The 24,202-nt window shown below is 22.7% G+C and overlaps 1 protein-coding gene across 11 annotated transcripts in view; it reads right to left on the bottom strand.

Annotated features, from left to right (window-relative positions):
* Positions 1–3,694: 3,694 nt before the first annotated feature.
* Positions 3,695–24,202, bottom strand: part of LOC129610439 (cell adhesion molecule Dscam2) — a 190,179-nt gene continuing 169,671 nt past the window's right edge. For 2 of the 11 annotated variants that reach the window (XM_055523021.1, XM_055523026.1), the window contains exons 12-21: positions 21,682–21,855; positions 18,654–18,810; positions 17,245–17,525; positions 15,357–17,159; positions 14,965–15,249; positions 13,597–13,719; positions 9,576–9,781; positions 8,348–8,480; positions 6,287–6,377; positions 3,695–4,488 (exon numbers count right to left, since the gene is read on the bottom strand). In XM_055523021.1, coding sequence (XP_055378996.1) covers positions 4,008–4,488; positions 6,287–6,377; positions 8,348–8,480; positions 9,576–9,781; positions 13,597–13,719; positions 14,965–15,249; positions 15,357–17,159; positions 17,245–17,525; positions 18,654–18,810; positions 21,682–21,855 — 3,734 coding nt within the window. In that variant the 3' untranslated portion in view covers positions 3,695–4,007. Of the gene's footprint in view, positions 4,489–5,390; positions 6,378–8,347; positions 8,481–9,575; positions 9,782–13,596; positions 13,720–14,964; positions 15,250–15,356; positions 17,160–17,244; positions 17,526–18,653; positions 18,811–21,681; positions 21,856–24,202 lie in introns of those variants that run through there. The other 9 variants (XM_055523028.1, XM_055523029.1, XM_055523018.1 and 6 more) reach the window with 7 other exon arrangements.

Here is a 24,202-nt window from a genome sequence, read left to right as displayed (position 1 = left end):
GTTTTTTTGTTTTTTTTTTTAATATTTTTGTTTTTTATCTAATTTTTAAATTTAATTTTTTTTTAACATTATTAATATTTTGTTAATTAAATTCTATTTTGATTTTAAATTTATATGTTTGTTTTGCTGTATATATATATATATATATATATATATATATATATATATATATATCTGTATATACATATATGTATGTAAGTACAAATATGATTTATTTGGAATTTATATTAATTTGTTTGACTTTATATTGATTTATCAAATTTATTATGTTTGTGATGTTGTTTTTATTTATTTTTATATAATTATTATAATTTATTTGGTATATATGATATTAATAGTAAAAAAAATGTTTTGAACGTTATTTGAACTCTTTCTATAGAGTTTTTATTATTTGCTTTTTCTAAAAGTTATGATTTTGTGTGTGTGTGTGTGTCGTTTAGGTTTTTTATACTAAAATCTTTTATTTTTTTGTTTTTACCTAATTACGATTAATTGGTACAATTTTATTTGTTAATTTCCGTTTTCTTTTTCTTTTTTTTTGAAATAATTTTATACAACAACCGTAATTTTTTAATTTTAAATTGATGTCTAATAAACTCCGTTATTTATTTTATATTGTATATTTAAAAAATGTATATGTTATATTTTATAAAATAATATAAAATTTTTTATTTTTATAAAATATTGCATATAAAAACTATGTAATATAGTATATAAGACTTTTTTGTTATTATAGATGGGTACCTATTTAAAATATATAGTCAAGATGAAATTAGTCGAATTTATTTTTTTATTCTGTTTTATTTATTTTAATTTCTTTTTGTAGGGGAGTTTATTTAAACGTTGTCTGATCATCAATAAATTTTATATTATATTTGTTTCTTTTTTTGTTTAATTTGTTTTTTTTTTGATAACACATTTAGAAGTATTGCAGAGAACAATGAAAGTATAGAAATTCTTTAAATTATGAAAGGTTCATTTTGTGTACGTACAACGTGTAAAAAAACAATTTATAATCAGACTTTAGAAAAGTATGTTTTAAAAGTGTTATAGTTCTTTTCCTTTAATGAAAAATAATATTGTCCATAATATATTGATGGAAATATGAAAAATTAAATTTTAAATACGATTTCAGCAAAGTGTAGCCATAAATTTTATGAAATTATTAAATACGTTGACAAATCTACTTTAAAGAACTAATATTGTATATATATAAGTACACAATATAAGAATTAAATATGTATATGGCTTTTCAAATGTCACAGAGAAATTTGTTTTAAAAAAGTTGTACAAATTAAATTATTATAATACTCAAAATTAATAATAATGGAAAATAGTTCAAATAATTTCTAAAATTGTTTAATATAATTTTAATTTATTAATATAATTATAATTATTTTTATTAAAACATAATCATTTAACAATGAGAGGAAATATTAAATTTTCCCTGTGTATCTATACTCTCTTGAATTATTATTAATTGAATTATATTATTGTTGATGTGAAATTTTCAATTGTGTTATACACAATAATATACTTACTCGTTTTTGTCACAATAACCTTTACAATACTTACAAGAATTCTTATATTATAATTTATAATGATATAAATTTGAATTTCGTTCATAATTTTAATTTTGAAAATATTCAATATTGAAGGAAATTTATTATTTCCCTATATAGGAAATTTTTTATATCCCTACAACTGTAACAAAAATAAAAATTAATGTTTTATAGGGGAGCATAGCTATATGTCAAGTTATTGAATTTATAATTTTAAACGTTTGAGTTAATTAATTTTTAAAATTTTGTTATCGCCAGTTATCGCCAGAGTATGATAAAAAAAAAAAGTTGGTTAACCAGAAAATTTGTTTAAAATTTTCAGGAAATTCTTAATTTCCTCGAAATAGAGTATTTGTTAAATATTAATGATGTCGTCGTACAACGTTAATGTATAGTGTAGCTGTTTGGTTTATTTTTCGATAAAATTCTAAATTATAATAGATTTGTCTGGGGAAATTAAGGAAAAAATTAAAATAAAATTAAAATAAAATAAAATTTTTTTTTTGTGTTTTTGCTTTCAAGTTTTTATTTGTTTTGAATTTTGTGATGAACGATTTATTTCATTTTTTTTTTTTGTTGTGTTATTATAAATATAAAAACGATTTTTATTAATTTATTACTTATTTTTTTAAAATTTATTGTTTATTTTTATTAATTATAAATTTATAATTTATAATCACCTATATAATTTTTGCTTTTTTTTTGAATTAATATTAATTTTTTTTTTGTTTTATTTTCTAGAAAATTTTGAATTTTGGCACCTTGTTTCCGAAACGTGAAAAATTTATAAAAATTTTTTTTTTGTATTTTATTGTGATTTTACGATATACATATATATGTATATATATATATATTCATATTTATATATAGATTTTATATTACTATTAATTAAAAACTTTTTTACATTTTTTTTTGTTTGAATATGTATATATAAGTGTATTATTATTTAATTTTTGTAAAATTAAATGAATTAACATTTTTTTGGCTTTGAAGTTTTAATTTTTTATTCTTTTTTTAATTTTTTTTTATAAAATATGATTTTTTAATATGTGTGTATTTTATTTGTTCAATTATTTTTTTTTTGTTTGTTTTTTTTTTGTATATATTATTCTCATGTAATCCTTAGTAATCGTTATATAATATAATATTATTATATTAATTTTTTCTTCCATTAGATTTATGTAATTATTTGATAATGATAAAAATAGATTTATTAATATTCTTAATAGTGAATTATTTAACATTATAGTTAACAATTTTTTGTATATATATATATATATATATGTAATGTGTATTTATTTATACGTATGTATATATAAATATTATTATATATAAAATCCACGTTATAATATAAATATGTACATAAATAAATTATAAATAATATGAGAATAATGAAAAGAATTTGATTTAATAAAAAAATTAAATTACATTGTAAAAGTATTGTATGTAGTGTCATTATAAATACAGTAGACTTTCATTTTTATTTACATATTATATGTATATAAGAATATATGAAAATGTATATAAACAAGTTCATGTTATTTGAACAAATGAAATTTTACAAAATTTTTCTTTTTTTTTAAACAAAAAACCGGAAAAAACTATCACTAGATATAATTTGTAATTAATTGACAATAATAAATAGTATAACACATATACAATTTTTAATTTTTTATAGCGACTAGAAAAAAATTATCTAAAATTACATATAAATTTTGTATAGAATTATAAACCGGACGAAATTTTAAATAGAAAATGTTTGCATAATTATTAGAGGTAGGAAAATAAAAAATAGATTTTAATTATTGACTATTACTAGTTTTTATAAACTGAAGAATTTTAAGGTTTTTACGAAACTGTTTCGATTAAAATTTCTTGAAAAGAAGATTTTATTTCTTGTAAGATAAAAATATAAAATATAACCATGCAAAATAAATTCCCATGTGATATTCTCAAAATATTAAAATTATTTTTTTTTTAATTTTTGCCATATTTGTTAAAAGACACAATTAATTTTTTAAATGTAAATTGAATTGCATTATAAGTTTGTATTGCATTTAACGAAATTTATTTATATTTATTCATTTAGCTGAGAATCTACTGTTTTTAAAATAAATTTTTCTAATAAGTACACAAAATTTATTACAAAAATAATTGTTTTATAAAAAAAATATATTGAAATTTTTATGATTTTACAGATAAATGATGATAATGATTAATTTATGATAATTTTTAATAAAAAAATAATTTAATAATTAATATTAACAGTGATAATTAAAAAAAAATTAAATAAAATAAAATCTTTTTACGTATACATAACAAAAATTTACCAAAAAAACAAAATATTTTAAAATATTAAAAATAAAATAAAATTAAAAAATTTTATTTAAAAATTGATTTAAATTTATTATTTTTATTTTTAATATTATTATTTCTCTTTAAACTTCATACAGCTATTGAATAATCAGATGGATGTGATGACTGTTGATGCTGTTGCTGTAATTGTTGTAATTGTTGTAATTGATGTTGTTGATGTTGATCATTATTACTAGTCGGTCCGACAATACCGATAACACCACCGGTGGTACCACCTATAGCATTACTATTACTATTATTACTAATTGTGTTGTTGTTTATATTATTATTACCATTATTATTATTATTGTTGTTGTTACTGTTGTTATTATTACCAGCTGTTGGCCTTGACCATAATGTCGATCTCATACCTAATTTTAATTTTTTAATTGTATCAATGTCACATTCAGCTTCTGATAATTCCTGTCGATCCGGTGTACTTCCTTCAATTGGTATTTGATGATGAAAATTATTTATACTATTGCTATTTCCTCCGCCGCCACCACCACCACCTTGCCCTGTGGGTGTATTCTCTTGTAGTTGTAATGGTAATAGTGTTCGCAATGTTCCCCTGTTCAGGATTAATTATAATTTTCTTATGTCATTGAATATTGAAAGAATTTTTTTTTTTTAGATTTTTTAGTGAGTTTTTTTTTCAGATTTTTTTTTTTTTTTGTGAATTTTTTAAGATTTTTTTTTTATATATATATAACAAATTATAAAAAAACGTTAAAATGTTATAAGTATTACTTTTTTTAATTGATTTTTTTTTTGTTTTCTTAAATTTAATAATATAACAATGCAAATTCAATTCGAATAACACAGAATAATTAAAACAAAGTAGTAAATTTTGAATAAAAAATTAAATATTTTAAATTATAGGCCCATTTTTTTGTTTATTTTTTTTTTCTTCTGCTTGGCATCTTTTTCATGGTTAGGCCATTTGGTATCATTTAAAATTTTGATTTAATTTGAAAAATAGACGAAATACTGACACATACAATAACAACTTATTCAAATAATTCGTATAACAGTAAAAATAATAATAATAATAAGAAAAAAAGCGTGCAAAAGAGACAAATCAAATTTTTTTTATTGTTTTCATTTAGTTTTCAATAATTTCCACTTTTTAATATTTTTAAAAATTTTATTCTATAATAATTTTCTAAATTTAATTTACAAAAAAAAAAAAGAGAAAAGAATAACATGTTTTTTATATTGAGATTTTAGGCCAATCTTTATGGCAATTTTTTGTTATTTTTTCAATACTATTTTAGTTTTTGTTTAGAAATTTATTAATTATTTTTATTAAAACATTTATTTAATTTTAAAGAATTAATATAAGAATATAACTAAGAGCAAAATATTTTATATAGATGACATTTGTAAATATGTAACGTATTTTAATGTATGTACTTTTTGTGTGTGTATATGCGTTATATGCTATAAATATATATGAATGAGATTTTGATTCTACTAATTAACTAAATCCATATATAATAATTAATAATTAAATGTAGTTGATTAATGAAATATTTTTTTTTATTTTTATTTTTGATTGTATTTAAAGATTTGTTTTTTTTTTTTATCCTTTTTGATAATTTCGAGTGTAATATAATGATAATATACATGTATGATGTATATGTACATTTAAAACGAACAGAAAAAAAAAAACGAAAAAAAAACAACAAAAAAAAAACTAACAAATTTATTTACGTAAAGTCGTCGCTGAGAAAAATTTCGCAGATGTTGGTGTTGTTGGTGATTCAATAATTGATGTATTTGATGGTATGGTTTTGTGTGGAATAGGACGAAATTGGGAAGGCATGCGGGATTGTATTATTGACGATGCTATTGAATTAACTGGTTGTTGTTGTTGTGGTTGTTGTTTATTATTAATAATTGATTGATTTTGTGATTTAACATTGCATACATTTGCTTGAGTACTACTATCACAATTACTATTATTATCTAATAAATTATTTGAATCAATTAAATTTGAATTTGAATTAGAATTTTTTAATAAAATTGATTGAGTTGATGAAATTGTTGTTGGTGTTATTATTGTTGATATTGTTTTATTTGAAGATGGTGATTTTTTATTTAAATTTGAATTATTAGAATTTGAATTTTTTAAACTATTTATAATATTTGATGTTGTTGATGTTGTTGTTGTTTTTGTAGTAGTAGTACTACCACATTGTATTGCATTTGAATTAGTAACTAATTTATTTAAATTTAATTTTTTACGATTATTACTACTACGTGGGGATGTGACTAATAACGTTGTGATATTATTTGCATTTAAATTTGAGGATTTTGAGTGTCTTGGTGTTGTGTTTGTCGAATAAAGATGTTGTTGATGATACCTTGATCTACCACGTCGTGGTAATGATTTTTGTTCTGACATTGGTGATAAATCTGATGATGTACTTGATTGGGCACCATGATAAATAATACCTATTAAAAATGAAAAAAAAGAATAAAAAAAAATAAAGAAATAATTAAATTATAACGAAAATAATCAGAATTATATTATGTAATAGGTTATTATAATAAAATAGGGAGAATGTATATGTATATAAATAACATTAAATAAAAATGAAAAACTTATTTTTATAGAATAGGGGCGCATAGGAACATTTTAATCCTTTTTTTTTGCAGAATTCTGCTATAAAATTGTGGGAAAATAATATTATTTAAGAACAATTTCTTATTCTTTTATAGGTAATGATAATACATGTTATGTAATCGGAATTGCTAGCTTTTCTTTAATGAATTAAATGAATTGTGTAGTATAGGTAGTTGAATAATTAAGTGTTTTTATAGCACAAGGATATTACAAAATACAGTAACTGTTATATCGTTCTACTATTTGGGGATTATTAATATTTTACTAAAAACCATTGATAAACCATTACGGTATATTTTTCGCTACAATAAACGTTCCAAAATTAAGTGCGAATCAAACAATAAGGAAATTATACTTTTTTAAAAATTTAAAATTTTGTATATAATTTATGGAATTTTTAATAAGCTATATTTTACAAAGGGGTATATAGGGTTATTTTAAACAATTTATTATATAAAACAGATTTAACACTGCGACAAGTATACATTTATGATATCGTATAGTATATTAATATTAAAAAGCAAAATAACAATAATAATAACGTAATTGCCAGGTCTGGACATTAATAGAAAGAAAAGAGGAACGAGAACGCACAAGTTAGACAAAAGTATTATATTAGTGACAGTTTTGGTTATTTGTCATTGCTTGAAAACAACGAATGACAATAATTCTTATTTTATTAAATGTCCAGGTCTCGTAATTGAAGTAATACCATGGGAATAACAAATAATAACAGTTAATTGTGTAATATTCTTAAAATATATATATATATACGTATACAGTATAACAGTTTATAGCTTCTTTTTATATAAATGTAAGTTTTAAAGCTGTAAAATGTACATTAATTTTTAATTATATTTTGCGAGTTTCATGGATTTAATTTGCTAAATTATAATTGTATAAATTTAAAAAGCAAGTAAATTATTTGTATAAAATATGTTTTAAATAGTTAGTTTATAGTTTTCGATTTTTAATTTGTCTCAAATTTGTTTTTTAAAAAGTTCAAAAATTGTGAAAAGGTATATGAAGAATTTTCACATTTTGTTATAAATATTAATTATAGTGCATTCCGGTTGGTTTGTTTAACTATAAAATTCTAAATTGTGTCGTTACTCTTATACCAAGCTTAAGAATATTGTTCATTAGAATTATATTATAGGATATTATTAATTTGTCCTTTTGTATAGGACATTATTAATTAAAAATAATGCAAAGAAATTACGTATTGAAATTCTGTTATATTACGTATTTTGTTACTCTGTATAAACAGAAATGAATTTTAGTGTAAAAGATTTGTCATTTATATTTTCTATATGCAAAAACATACATATACGCCTATCTACCGGAACAAATGTGCAACACTACAGTTTTAAAATGACTTTTTTGTTTTATAAAAGTGGCTTGATTGTTGAGATTTTTATACGCTTTTTTGAAATATATAGCAGTCTCATAATATATACTGCTAAAAGGAATACAATTATTTTTTGCATTTTATTCAACTTAATTTGCAACATTTTTGCGTATATGAAAAATTATTGTGATTTTAATTTTTAAGAATTAAAATAGGATACAGCACAAATATATATACATATATATATATATTTATGTGGTAATATAAGATAAGTACGTATTCTTCCTTAATAAAATACTTAGACTTAGAATTGTTTTCTTTTTCAAGAAAAAATTGAAGAATTTATAAAATTGTATAAATGTATGTTAATGTATATAATATTATATATGTATATGTAGATTCTTTAAAATAAAATGCAATATATGAAATAGCTATATATATACTTACTATGTTTTAATTTTGCTGCTTCTAATTGATTTGATGATTCAGTTCGACTCGATGTTAATGGATCTTGATCTGATTCTGATTCTTCACTTTCAGGTTCAGTTTTTCTTGAATGTCTACGTCGATTTTTTTGTGTCTATAGGTTTGTTTGTTTGAAATTTCATATAGTATAATATACAAAGAATAAAATTCATATTGTTAAATTTTCGTATACAATTAATAATGTTGAAAAATAAACATTTTTTTTTTTGCATATATGTGTTTAATTCTACTTTTTTTCTGCATTTACGGTATAATTAAATAAATGATTGAGATCAAAAAAATTTTTTTTTTTCATTTATGTTACAATTTTATAGTTACAACAATAATAATTTGTTGTGTATTCTAAAATGCTAAAAAGGATTTTATGCATTTTTTGTATTTAATATTTTTGTTCTTTTATTATTTTTGCTTTTGTTTATTAAATCAATCATTTATTTTCCTTTTGTGTTTTTTTTATAACCAAGCAATATTTAATTAAATCTTAAATAACTATACAATATATATCATATAATAGGCTTTAAAAGTATTTTTTTAAGCGGAAATATTAAAACAAAAAAAAAAAAACTAAAATTAATTGAATTTTGAAAATTAAATTCTTTAATAACTATAATAAAATAAACAAAATATAAAAAAAAATTATTATATTTGCATATGAAAATTTTGTGTAATTTTGATCCTTGTATAATCCTTACGTATTTACAACATACGAGTATATGTGAAAAATCATGTTAGCGTTATTCATACGTGTATGTTTGTACAATATCTAGCGTATGAAGCGGGTATGAATGAGTATATCAACTGTTTATATAATTATGCCTATGTATTAAAATATTTTACTATATATTTTATAAAAATATAAAATATTCATATAATTTGAATGTATATTTAAGTATAATTTATTATAATCTACCTGTGTATTTTTGTTAATAAAAATGAAAGAAGCATCAACAATGAATATATTTAAGAAAATAAATATAAGCAAAAACAATGTTATATATATATACTTATATATTTCATTTTATGCAATTATATATATGAAATATATAAGTTTTTTATTTTTTACTTTTATGCTAGAAGAAAACGAGATAAAAAAAAAATTAACAAAATTGTGTACATAAATATACAAGGAAAGAAAAACAAGAAAACAGCCAATTAGAAAATAAAAGAAAATAAAAAAATCATAACGCACGATATTATAATATGGAGATGAGGAGGTTTTCAGTTGTCTAAGTACCGCAGCTGGTGGTGGCGATGAACATCCTTCAGTTAGTGCTCTCTCATGATACATAAACGAGTGTAATAATGTATTTGCTGGTCCTGTATGATGCGGTTGTGCTAATGTACTAGCTTCTGATAATTGAAATGTTGCATATGGTGAAATATCTTCTGAAGTTTCTGTTTATAATAGTAATAATAAAAACAACAAAAAAAAATATCATAAAAATGAAAATAGAAGATGAAAATAATAAAATTAATAACAAGTATACATACATATAGTATACGTATATATAAAGATGATAATAATATTTTCATATACGTGTATACATACATATATAAATATATATAAATATATATAAAATTTTATTAAAAAATGAAATAAACAACACAACGACAATATTATATGCAAAAACATAAGAACAAAATGAAAAAATAAAAACAAAAATAAAAATTATTAACAATTAATGAATAAAAAAAAAGAAGCAAAATGAGAAAAAATAAAATAAAACAATAAACAGTAAAACAGAAGAAAAACTGCAAAAACAACAAAAAAGAAAAATATGAGAAAAAAAATGTATGATGAATTTGGTTCATTATCCTTTTTTTATTTTTTCTTTTTAGATTATAAGATGGCATAGAGAAGAGAAGACAAAAAACACGGAAAAAATGAAAAACAAAAATAAAATGTATATAGAAAAAGAATAATGATAAGACTGGCTGCCATGTTATATGCTCCTTTTGTAATCCTTTTTTTTTCTGTTTCTCTTCTAAATCAGAATCCCTCAAGCGATTTTTAATATTTTGTTTGTTTTCTCGTTTTATTTTAGAAAATTTTCTCTTTTCATGTTAAAATTTCACAAAAAAAAAAAAAAAATGTTTATAAGAGTATAATTTTAAGGATTTTAACTGGAATTATAATACTATGCTATAATGTTAATTAATTGTAAATAAATTGAGAGGAAAATTTATAATTAAATATAAAAGAAATTTTTGACGGGTTTCTTTTACTCAAAAATGTAAATTGGTAATTTATTTTTTAAATTTCAAATTTAAATAATTTATACATATATGCGAAGAGTTTAATTAGTCATTGTAATAAAATTCATAAAAATTTGAAAATAAAATTAATTGTATATTAAAATGATAATATATGTATATAGAGAATATAGAGAATATAAAATATAAATGATTTAATATAGTAATTCATTATATTCTTGTGGTTTGAAAACGAAAAAAATTGTAAATCGAAAAATTGTATTTCGATAAAATTAAGTTTAAAGTTTAGATTTAAATAAATTTTTAAATTTTTGTTTGGCATTAAAAAAAACAAATTTTTAAGAATAATTTTCCTTAGAACGAATTGAGGTCCATTTCTTTACCTAGAAGCAGTTATAATACTTATAAGAGCAGATATTACTGAACTATCTGAACTTATAATGTACTTATACAGGGCACTTCGAAACTAATAATAAAAGGTTTCGGGGAATATTTAGGAAAAAAGTTGTTGATGTTGGTGGAGAGGGCTGAACTGCAATATCTATTAGTAGTTTTAGAATGTTAAAGAAAATCCGATTGCAAAATTCAGTTTGACAAAAATGTCTATATAACTGTTTCGAAAATGAATAAAGGAAAAATCAGTATATCAATATTAGTTAGATTTGATATAAATTTAGTTTAAGAATGATACAAATAATTTAACGATGAATACCTTTAAAGAAGAAAATAATGAATTTCGTATATAAAGTGCTTGCCCTGAATTCTAAATTAACAAAAAAATTTTTAATTTTTAGCGACGATATTTTTAACAGGCAAGATAATCGCATATTAACTTTTCCGTCTAGCAAAATGTTCTTAATAAATTAGGATAAATTTTCTTTTAATATAGTTCCAATTGAATTTCAGAACTACTTGATCTTATAATAATTAATAAAATCGGGTTTTTGGCATTATTTTTTTAATTGCATTTTATTAGATATTTATTATTAATTTCAAGTGAATTTTAAAAATTAAAATATTGCCAATATGGAAATCGTATAATGTAAATTATAAAAAAATGCAAACTAAATAATAATAAAATAAATAAAAAATGAAAAGTAAATAATTAGAAATAAGAAATAATTAATTTTCAATATTAATAATTGATAATAAAACAAAATTTTATTTCAATTTAAATTATCATAAACAATGTATATAAACAGAATAATTTAACTTATGAATGTAAAGTATAAGTAATTTAATTTAATTTAAAAAATTATTTCTAAAAATTCAAAATATTTATAATGAGAATAATTTTGTTTTTTTATAAATATTATTTTTACGAGTAATTTCGTTTTATTTATTATATATTATATATTATAAGAGTTTTAATGATTCCTAAATTAACCCGATAAACCTAGATTATACTACTTTTTAAAAAGCGGCTTTCTATTAATATTATTGTTTTAAAATTAACGGTACTAAACCATATTTGCCGTTGTTTTATTGATTTTATAAAATTTACAATGGAATTTTAAAGAAATAAATAAATGAAAATTGAAATTATTTTATACTGAGAAAAATTTTGTCTAATTTAGCCTAGTGTTGGGTGGCAGCGGTAGTACTGCCGTCTCCCCTTTCTAACTAACGAGAACAGAAGCAAACTATATCTGAAATCACGGAAAATCATAATTTAATGTTATTTCAAGCAAATGTATTTCTTATCTCTTTATTTTCAGTTGAAATATAATTTAAATAGTTTTAGAAATGTACTGTTTTCAAATTAATTCTAGTTTGAGCAGTTTATGAAAACAAATTATCTATTTGGAATAAAAGAAATTTCTGAATAGATAACAATAATTTTGTACATATTTTGTTTAATAATTTTACTATAAGAAGAATATTATTTTCAAGGAATTGAGAAATATTTATAACATATAAAAAATAAATTCTTTCTCATTTGGAAATCATTTTAATTAAATACCAATAAACTTGTGTCCATCGAAATATTTTTTATTCAGCTACATTTTTTTTTTTGAAAAACTAAAACGGCTTTTTCCCAAAGAGCTATTATTATATCTTTATTACAACACTTATACATACGAGTATATTAAAATTTTATCCCTTTTAGTTTTATTTTATTCATATAATTGAAATAATTATAGCGCGTTTTACTATAAAAAGTATTAAAATATGTTTATTTTATATAAAGATAAAAATTGTTTTAATTTTATATAAAAATATTGTGAGTTGTTAAACATTTTGTTTACAAAGCTTTAATATGCAAAGCTTTAATATCTTCGAAATGCTTTATAGCCACTTTAAGATATGCGTTTTTTTCAGTGTAATTTTGAGTGAATAAATTTTGTTTAAAAGAAAAAAAACTTTTATTAATATATTTGCAGTCATCTGTTATCTGTTAATTCAAATAATATTAGGTTGTAATAATTAAAAAAAAAAGTGATTTTATACAATGGGTAAATTAAGGGATTAAAAGTTCAGAACAGAATGGATGTAATTAAAAATTTGCTATAGAACCACAGAATCATAAGATATCAGCAATATAAATATAAAAAGAAAAATTTCTTTAAAATGTTTTGAGATAAAATAACAAAAAAAGGTAAATAATTGTTTCTCTTAGTTGTTTTTCTTATTTTTCATGAGTAGAAAAATTGCGTTGGAGCACAAATCGTAATGACAGTGCATATAGTTCTATATAAACAGACTAATGATATTCAAAATTTTTGATTTTTTCTAAAAAAAAAAATTGGAAAGGATTAAATTCATGATTTGTTTTTTTATTTTAAAATTTTTGAATAAAATCAGATACAAATTTTTATGACATTTTTATTCCTCTACATTTACTTCTATTTGCGATTTTTTTTCATATTATATTTTATTGAAATAAATTTACTATATTGTATACATAAATATGTAAGTATATACATATGGTCTATATTATTGATATGATCGTATATATTTTTCTATATAAGTTATATTATAGTTGTATAAATTACCTGGAATCTTATCATTGTTTTGCAATGAAACTTTATGAATGGTAGCGTAATAACGTTCACGTTGTGCGGCTTCACTGTTTTGACGATTTTCCATTGCTTCCTTTTGAATGCGACTGCTTTGTTCTATTTTCCATTTCATACAACATATAATATGCATGAGATTGAAATCAAAAAAAGAAAGAAAGAATAAAAAAAATAAAATCAAATCAAAATTAGAAATAAAAGAAAATAGAAAAAAAAAAAGAAATAGGAAAAAAAATATCCTTTTTCGTTTTTTTTTTTGTTGGTTTTTTATTTTTTGTGGGATTCGAGAATATACATATGTATATGAGAAGCAAAGGAATTTATAAAGAAAATATGATATAAAAAAGATTGACATAGTTGAAAATATTTGGGACTGATTTGATTTCAGGAGAAAATGATAAACAAAAATATGTATATATATATATATATATATATACATATATATATATATTATGTATTTATATTGAAATATAAATATTTGATATGTTTTGTGCAAGAATTCGAGAAATTTCATATAAAAATGAAAAGCATAAAAATTTAAAGCTAAAACAAAAAATAAAACAAAAAATAAAACTAGAAACTTAATAAAAAAAATCGAATGAATAATGAAGATGATTGGAGACAAACAATGTCATATTGTATATATAAATATACACATACATATACAAACATACATAATATGTAGGAGAAAATCTATGCATATATTCAGATTTTCCACATATAATTGAAAAATTTTCATTTTTTTGACAGTAATTTTTCTATTTCATTACGCCAAAATATTGAATTTCGCGTTCACGTAGCATAATTTTTGCGTTCCATTTAGATATGAAAATAGTTCATAGTTGATAGTAGCTATGGTAAATGGGTTTTTAATGATATGATAGTCAAAGCTAACCCATTAATTTTTAATATGAAAAAAAAAAATTTTGAAATTTTTTTTCATTTTAAAAGTATAAAAGCCATCGGCCGGAATAAATATTTAAAACTATTGTATATCTTTAATATTAATAATTTATCTCTTATTAAGTTGAGACTAGTTAAGAATAAATCAAAAATAAAGCACAATAAATATGTTTGTATATATATATATATGTACATAACTATATACGTAATATATTAATGACGTATGTTAATAGATTATAAGTTTATGATATGATGATTTACGTAAATAAGATGAAAATATGAATAAAAAAAAAACATCGACAAACATAATTTATTATTTAATAACAATATATATTAATATATTACACTCTCACATATTTATGCAAATACATACATAATGTATATATTGAATATATGAGTATATAAGCATTATATGAAATAAAGTATATTTTTGATACTCACTGTGTTTATAGCACATAACAATTAATGCAACCGTACAAATAATTCCTGATATTGTTGCAATACCGGGTATTAATAAATTAACATTTCCATAAAATAAATTTGCTTGTTGACCTCTTTCAACAATTTCTGGTGGCGGTGGTTCACCATCCTTTGTTAATGTTACAAATTGATAATCAATTTTTGAAACACCAGCAACATTATGTGCTTCCATTTTTATTTGATACAATGTTGCTGGTTTTAAACCATTTATTATAAAACGTCTTTGTGGTTTTAATTGATTTGATACTAAATTTTTTTATATTTTGTATTTTATAATTAAAAAAAAATGGGTTGGTTAGTTTAAGATTTTTGTAGATTAAAAATATTAATTGAAAAGGCCACGATTTACTTACCTAATATCCAATTTTTCTCGATGGTATCCATTAAACAACGATATTGTAATACAAAATATAAAATAGGACAGCCATTATCCGGCCATGTATGCAGTCTTAAGACAACCGATGTTGAATTTGGAGCTATTAAATTGGCAGTGGATGGCATACCAGGTGATTGACCCTGTGTACGTACATGTAATGAGGTACTTGGTGGTGATGTTCCTATTTTATTATGTGCAGTTAAAAATACTTGATAAGTGCTTCCACAAACAAGACCTTTTAGTTCATGACTAGATAAATGACGTGATAAATGCATTTCTTCTATATTACCCTGTGCACGTCTATAATGTAATGTATAACCAGTTATTGGAGAATTACCGTTAGCACCGCTTTTCCAATGCATTAATATACTACTTGATGTACCACTTGTTACATATAAAACGGGTGATGATGGTGGTACCTGTACTACTAAAACATGATCTAATCTATCAGTACCTACACCATTATCAACTTGACAACTATAATTTCCTTGGTCAGTGACTTGTAAATTCGATATTATTAGATCACCTGTTTCTAACATTTGAGTATTATGAAAAGCGCCTTGTCGTAAGGAAATACCACCTTTGTACCATTGAGTTTTCGGTTTACCAACCGATTGACAGAATAATGTCACAGTAGAACGCCATGGTCGGACTACTGTCCCACCAAAAGATACAATTCTAGCAGGAACTCTATTTGTTGCAACTTGAGAAGCTACCCTCGAACTTTTTCCTTCTCCAACGCGAGTTGATGCTGAAACCCAAAATTGATATTCGATGTGCGCTTGTAAATTTTTCGCTTCATAAGAAAGTTGTTGAGATGGAAGATTTCGTTTTTCATGATTAAGTTCTTCCCGACCATTTACAACACGAGTATATAAATTGTACTTTGTAATAACACCATTTGGCTCCTTCGGTGGTAACCAAGAAATAAATAATGATTGAGGTGAACTAACAACTACTTTAATATCAGCTGGAGCTTCTGGTGCATCTTCTTCGGTATGGCAGTATGTAGAATCAGATATTACACCATCACCCATACGAGTATAGGCTAACACCTGAATACTATAATTTGTATATTTTTTTAAACCTGTTAAAACTGTTGTAAGTGTAGTTGTCTTTCGTGTTTCAACATGATCTTGTCCATTTGTTGAATCTTCTAATATTGGTTCAAAAGTTAATTTATATCCAACAAGCATACCATTAGTATGATGAACTGGTGGTGGTTGCCAAGATACTTGTAATGATTGTGAAGTTAATGCTGCGCATCTTATATCTTCCGGTGGGCGACTAGGAACATCTTCCATTGTTTGTGCAGATATTGGGTCCGTTAATGGACCTGGTCCAACTTGATTAAATGCTTGTGCTACTATTATATAACGTGTATATTTTTGTAAACCACTTAATAAATATTCATTTATGACACCATCACTATCGCCTGGTACCGATGTAAAATTATATGTGCTACTTTGTGAGTTTGATGTTCTAAAACCAATATTATAACCTTGTATATCACCATGTCTTAATTCAGATAAAGGTGCTATCCATGTTATTAATAATTCAGTAGATGATAATGGTCTTATTGAAAGATTAAGTGGAGGTCCAGCTGGTCTTTGTGGTTCAGTTTTAATATTTAATTCTTGGCTAGGTGCACTTTGACCAGCTGTACCTTCAGCAATAATACGAAATGCATAACGTGTTGCTGGTTTTAAATTTTCAATTAATGTTGTATATTGTGGTGGATCTGATATCTCAATTTGTTGCCATTGATCCATAAAATGTGCTAATTTAAGAAAAAAATATAAATTAAAATAATTCACAATTATATATAAAAAACAAAAAATTATTTATATTATATTTTAACATACGATCTTGTTCTTTATATTCTACTATATATTTTGTAACTTCAGCTGAATCGCCAGATCTTGGTTGCCATTTCAAACTAACTGAACGACTAGTTACCATTGCAGCTTCCAAAGCAGATGGTGGTAATGGAGGCTCTTGTACTTGCAATTGAACTAATTGTTGATCACGTCCATAGAGATTACTTGCTTGACAAAAATATGGTCCACTATCAATACTTTCAACATTAATTATTTGTAATTCTGCTGATACACCCTCTTGAGTGGCATCTTGTTTTACTGATATCCTGTAATTAATAATTAACAATTATAATTTAATAAATTTATTTGAATTCTAAGGAAATTTTTTAATATTTCAAATCAAAGAGCAAAGTCTTAATACAACTATGCGATTATTATAATTATGAAAACAAAATGTTGCATTAAATTTCAAGAGTTGTTTTCTTTTTTCCCACATAAGTAGTTTATTTAAATAGTTAATAGTGGGGAAAAAAATCATCAAAATCATAAAATCAAAACTCATAGAAGTCATCATGTCAATGACATTTTATTGAATTGAACGTAGGAGTACATTAAAAACCGAAAAGTAGAAAAAAATAAAAATAAAATAACCATTAACTACCAAAAAGTAATTTAGACTTTTGTAATAATATTTTTTTTTCTGTTATTTTACAATAAATTGCAATACTTTTTGAAACCTATATAAACATTTTTGTTATTTAACCATGAAAATTGTAAAGGAAAAGTTTATTTTTTTTCGAAATTCATATATAAAAAAAAAAATAAAAACAACAAATAAATCTCCCCAACGCAGTCAACTATTACCGTAAAGGACTTCCGATATAAAAGTTTTATATATAGAGAAACAAAACCGGAAAAAACTCCCTGTTCATTAAAAATGTTTCTGTCTTTCTTTCACTCTTCTGTGTATAACATGAATAAAGGTGTACGTATATGTAAAAATTATTCTATATTGTGTTTGTGTATAAAATTACTTTGTATGTATACATATTATATTATTGTATATGTAAAGGTAAAATTCTGGAATAAAAATTAACCAACTTGATTTTTACTTGATTTTTTGTTTTTGTTGTCTTTTTATTTTATTATATAAATTTATTTTTTTTTATAAATGCATTGACCCCTAATAACCCTTACATATACATATACATATATTTTGTTAATATTATAAAATCTGGGAGAAAACAAAAAAAAAATAATTTTGAAATTAAAATTGTATATTACGTACGTACATAAACCATATACTAAATTAAATCCAACCGACTAAAAATCTACTTAAATATTCACAATAACCCCTAGGTATATCTTACGTTTAGTGGTAACTATATTTCAAGATAAATACATACATATAACTAGATTATTGTACAAGCGAAATATGGGAAAAATATACTTACTTATAATTTGTTGTTGGATCCAATTTTTGTTTACCAGATCCAGCTCTGACCCAAACTACATTAATTGGTTTATCGCCGCTAACTTCACATTGTAAAATAGCTGTATCACCTTTTTTAACCATAACTGACCTAGCCGGTGAGGGAAAATACGGTGAAGCTGTGTATGAAAAAGAAAAACAAAAAAAAATGAAGAAAATTGAAGTTTTATTTTTATGTAATAGCGTTGAGTAAATATAGAAAAAAAAATTAAAACAAAAAATCAAAAAATATTTAAAAAAAAAAAAAAACTTTTTTTTTTATATTTTATTTTTAATTAGTGACTAAATAGAACTTTTTTTTTATTTTTATTTTTTTTCGGTGTAATACGACTCTTTTATAGAAAAGAGCAAAAGTTTTTTTTTACGAAATTTGAAAGGTTTAAAAACAAGAAATAAAAAACAAAAAGTACAATTTTTTTTTACAAAAAGAAAAAAAAAATAAAATGTAAAAAAAATGCAAGCAGTATTTAACAATTGAGTGAAAAAAATGTTTGGAAAAACAAGTAATTTCAAAAAAAAAAGTGGAAGAAGAGAAAAAAAAATCTTAGGAATTTTTTTTTATTTTATTTTGTGTAATAAAAAAAAATGAATTAAAAAGGATACGAGTGGAAAACTAAAAACTATGAAAAGAGAAACAAAAAATTAGCTGAGTAAATAATTTTGACGTTTAACCAATTACAGAATCAGCAGATTAGATTCTCTAAGATATCGATTTAGATGAAATAGTTTGAGTTTGAACATGAGTTTAGTGAGGAAATAATATTCTTGTGTGATTAATTAAATTGAGAACAGTTTCTGATCATTTCAAAATGCGGCTACTTAGAGATAAAATGCAGCTAGACTCTGACTGAGTGCACATTTTTAACTTAGGAAAAAAATTTTTTATTTTTTTTATAGTAATACAGCGGAGCTATATGAATATCAAATCTGTTTTTATATTCTTTATACAAAATTGTATTGTGTTTAGAAGAAAACAGCTAAAATAAGCATTTCTGCGAATTATAATATCATTGTGATATTATATACGTGGCCTTAATAGTAACGGACAGTCGGATTGTGATTCTGTCCTTAAAACCATTAAAAATGTCCTCGAAATTATAGAGGATCGTTGCGTCACGCTTTTGTGGTTAGCGAATCGCGAAAATAAAGCTAGATATGAAGAGGTAGATGAGTTTTTTGGGTTATAAACATTTCCGAAACGGAAATTATAAATTGCTCAGTCACAAACATTTTCGTTTCCCATCAACACATTATATAATCGGATAGCTTAAATAGGCGAATAATGGAATAATCATCTACAGTCTGGTGGTCCCGAATTTGTAGAAAACAAAACGGCGTGTTTGAGCTAATTGGAGTACGGGTAGCTTATGTAGCACCAATTACGTCAAAATACCAACCAGCATTAATATTATTTTAAGTTCACAAGATAAATCAAAAGCTATATAATTTAAAAGAACATTTAAAGGTAAAAGAAAAAGTCTTGAATTAAATTCATGTTTTCCGTTTTCTTTTACAAATATTTTTTATATTTACAAAAAGTAATGGTAAATCAGTCTATTTATTTTGCAAACCTTTAAATATAATTAAAAATTTTGGAAATGTTGGATAAAGATCTTTCTCGCAATGTTGAAATTCTTATGTTATATTGTTGCGAAAAGTTTTTTTATAAGAGCTACTCTTATTATTTGTTTTTAATTGCAAGTTTTATAAAAATATTTAGCACAAAATTTTACTTTGGAACATTCGGTAAACATTTTTTGAATTCAAAAATTTAAGAAAAATTTTTACTTAAAATAAACTTAAAAGTAGTTTTACTCGGAAACAATTAGAAATGAAATTAATACATTTTGCATTTTCGTAATTTTCATTCAAATTACACTAAAAAACTTCAAAAAATATTTATAGTTGGTCTAATGTAAATAGAGAATGAACGAAATTGTTATGATTGTAAACAAAAATTTACTACCTATTTATGTTCGTACGAAAGTATGTTCGAAAGATATAATAAATTTCCCTTACCGTTTGCAGTGCTAAGAAATAATGGTCTGTGATATAGACAAGGGTATATTTTTCATTAAACGTCGAATTCTGAATCGATTTAATCATATCCGTCCATGTGTCCGCCCGTCTAAACCATAACTCAAAAACTAATTAAACTAAGATGTTCACAAATTTTTTATAAGAGTAAATGCCAGAAACCTAGTTAAATTGGATGTGATAGAGAAAGTGGTTACTTACAACTTTCAAAGTTATTTGGCTTGTTCTTAAAAAGTTATAGAACTTACAGTATTGAAATGTTGCACAAGCAAATATTTTATTAGGGCTTTTATATTTGATAAAGCTAGTTGAAATTTCTTAACTTTTGATGGTTCAATAACCTCGAAAGTCATTTGGTCGTATATTAATTCTGAAAATTATTGAAATCACTGTGCTGCGATTTTGCATAAACGAATAACAAACCAGGAGTATTTATGGAACAGTGTGGCCATCAACACTAATCACTTAAAATCATTCATTCGTATGGTTATCACGCAAAGTTGACATGGTCAACTCTACCTATTTTTGTTTTTTTCTTCATTCTTTTCAAAATTTATAGTGCAAAAATACAAATAGAATAGATGTAACCTGGCGTCATTTTATTCATTTTACATGAATTACATAAGTAAACTATTTTAGCCATTTTATTTTTTGCAAAAGAAAACAAAAACCAAAAATTTTGTTTTTCTAGTCGAGTCTCTTTTAGGTAATTTTATTTTTGTGTAGTTTTCCAAAGGATATACTTTGTATGCACTTTTCTGTTGTTGTTATTATTTTTCTTTAGTTGCAATTCTTTTACGATTTCTTGTTTTTATTTTTGTATTTTTTTGTATTAATTAACTTTAAAATAAAAAGAAAAATATAAAAAAAAGAAGTAAAATATAAAAAATAAAAAAAAAAATGTGAAAAATATTTTTTAATTTTGTCACTAGAAAAGAAAAAAGAGAACTTACAGTTAACTTTTAATTGTATAACTTTTCCAATTCCTGTTCCAATTCCATTGTTAGCTTGACATAAATAGTATCCTTCTCTATCTTCTTTGACATGTTGCAGGTATAAAGATCCATTTGCTAATAATTTTGTGTATGGTCTTTCACGAATTTCTTCATAATCACCAGATTTGGTTCCTATTACAATAAGATAATCGAAAATTTTACTTTAAATTCGATATTTTAAAGTTCAATTTCGAAATTCATAATTTTCTAAATAGTTTTCAAAATTCCCTTTCAAAATTTTAAATTATTTGATAGTTAATATTATAATTTATAATTTAAAAATAATTTAAGATATTAAAATAGTAAGATCCTCAAATAAATCAGTTGTTCGTGTTAAGCTTGTTTTCTTAACTTGCTTAATCTGCTTCACTACAAATTATCACTCATATACCTGTTTCAAATAATCTATACTTATTTCATATTTTTCTAGTTGTATGAAATAAAAAGTTTCGGAAATAGCTCAAGTGATTAGTACAAAGCCATCTGATATAAAAATTTAGATCAACACAGTTAAATAAATTTTAAAAACATTTTAGGGGGGTAAATAAATAACGCGGCCAGTCAGCAAGCTGTTAAAATTTTTTAATGTAGAAAATAAATCGCAATAATTTAGTTAATTTATTTTCTGCTGAAATTACAGTGTGGGTCGCCCCTAGTGTGGGCGATCAAACTAATAAACTTGCCTCCTACCGCGTTAATTTATAGATAAACCGTTATAATCAGAGTATTCTTCTCCATTCAACAATAATCAATGATATTAAGTGTCATAATAACAATGAGTAATTATTAATTCTGAAATTAATCAAACTATAAATATTAGTCGGTCATCTTTAATTGCAATAATGTTTGTTTTAGCTCGGGATTATTAAGATGGATTCACGAGAGATTTTTTAATTATAACTTGTGTTTAATTTTTATAAAAAAAAATTCTTTTTAAATTGAATTTATTTTATTTGAGTTTGTCTTAAAATTTTAAAAAATAAAACTTTTTTAATAAAATGAAAGAATATTAAATAAACTTTATTGGAAGAGAATGGGTTTTATTTTTAATTTAGGGAATACAATGTACGTATTGAAGTTCGTATGGCAAAATAGTCTTGAAAATTTTCATTGTATATACGAGTATGTACGGAAATGCTTAATCAAAATAGAGATAGAACTTTTATTTACTTATTTATTTATTTTTTTTGGTAATTTATCTTGATATATACCAAGTATTGAAAAAATTTTCAAATTTTATTTTAAAAATTTTTCCTATAATTTAATTATACGTTATAGAATAAATGTATATTCATAAAAACAAGTATGTATGTGCAATACATATTGGATGGTGTCTGATATTGAAACTTTGAATTGGTCATCAATTCTACACAATTTATTATAAATACTTGTAAGTTTAATATTTATATGTATGTGATCCTTGTATTAGAATATTGACTATAAAATATAAGAATTCTTAAAATTTTCCAACATGCAAATTGTGGCAGGATTTACTTAAGAAAACGCAATAAATTCCTTGCACAAATTATTCTTAACTTTTATTACACATCCATTTTAATTTTTATGTTTTTTTTTGTTCGTTCTTATTTTATTTATATTAAAATTTTATTTGTATATGGAATGAAAATTATTTGGAAAAAAATTTTCTTCGAAAAATATCCTTCCAATAAACTGAAACCATAAACAAAATGGTTTAACAATTGAAAATTGTTACAAAAGTTTTCCAATAAAAGAAAACCAAAAGAAATAAAGGAATTTAATTTTTTTCTTCTCTTTAAGTTTTGTTTGATTTTTTTATTGTTATTTTTCTTTCTGACGATAAACAGGATAAAAATATAGAAAAGAGAAAAAAAAAAATTAGAAAAGTTTCTTTTTATTTTTCTTTTTATTTTTCTCTCTAATTTTTATTGAATTTTTTTTTTTTTGGGCATTCTTTTTTTTCATTTTAACAATATCTGTAAGGATCAACTTTCGTGTATTTTCTTGTTTGTTTTTTATTGGGCCAGTTAACGAGATAATAGTAATAAATTTCAATAAAGTTTTGAATTGACTTTATAAAAGTTTTAACAATTTTTTTTTTCCTTTTTATTCCTATTGTATATTTTTAGTCTCATTTCAATGTAATTTAATGACAATCTTTCAATACAAAAATTATATAAAAAAAAAATGGAATTGTTAAATGATTTATAGGGGCATGTTGAAATTTTGACTTCATTTACAGTGGTGTGAAATTTTTTTCATTTGAAATTGTTGTAAATAATTGTGTATTGATAGTAAAAAATTGTGTAATATTGTTTAAACTTTTGGGTGATGGAATTTGTATTTGAATATTATCTTTAAATTAATACCCCACAAACCCCACGTAATTGAATCCCAGAAGCCAGCTACCGAAACCAATTAACCTTCTTGGCGAGTCTCAAAAGCCGCGTCAAACACCTCTGTCAGATCCTCCAAGCTATCATAAAACAAAATTCCCAGA

This window comes from Condylostylus longicornis, unplaced genomic scaffold (assembly GCF_029603195.1).
Source record: "Condylostylus longicornis isolate FDR11 unplaced genomic scaffold, ASM2960319v2 ptg000044l, whole genome shotgun sequence".
NCBI classification, from domain to species: Eukaryota; Metazoa; Arthropoda; class Insecta; order Diptera; family Dolichopodidae; genus Condylostylus; species Condylostylus longicornis.
This window is presented reverse-complemented; position numbering and strand designations above follow the sequence as displayed.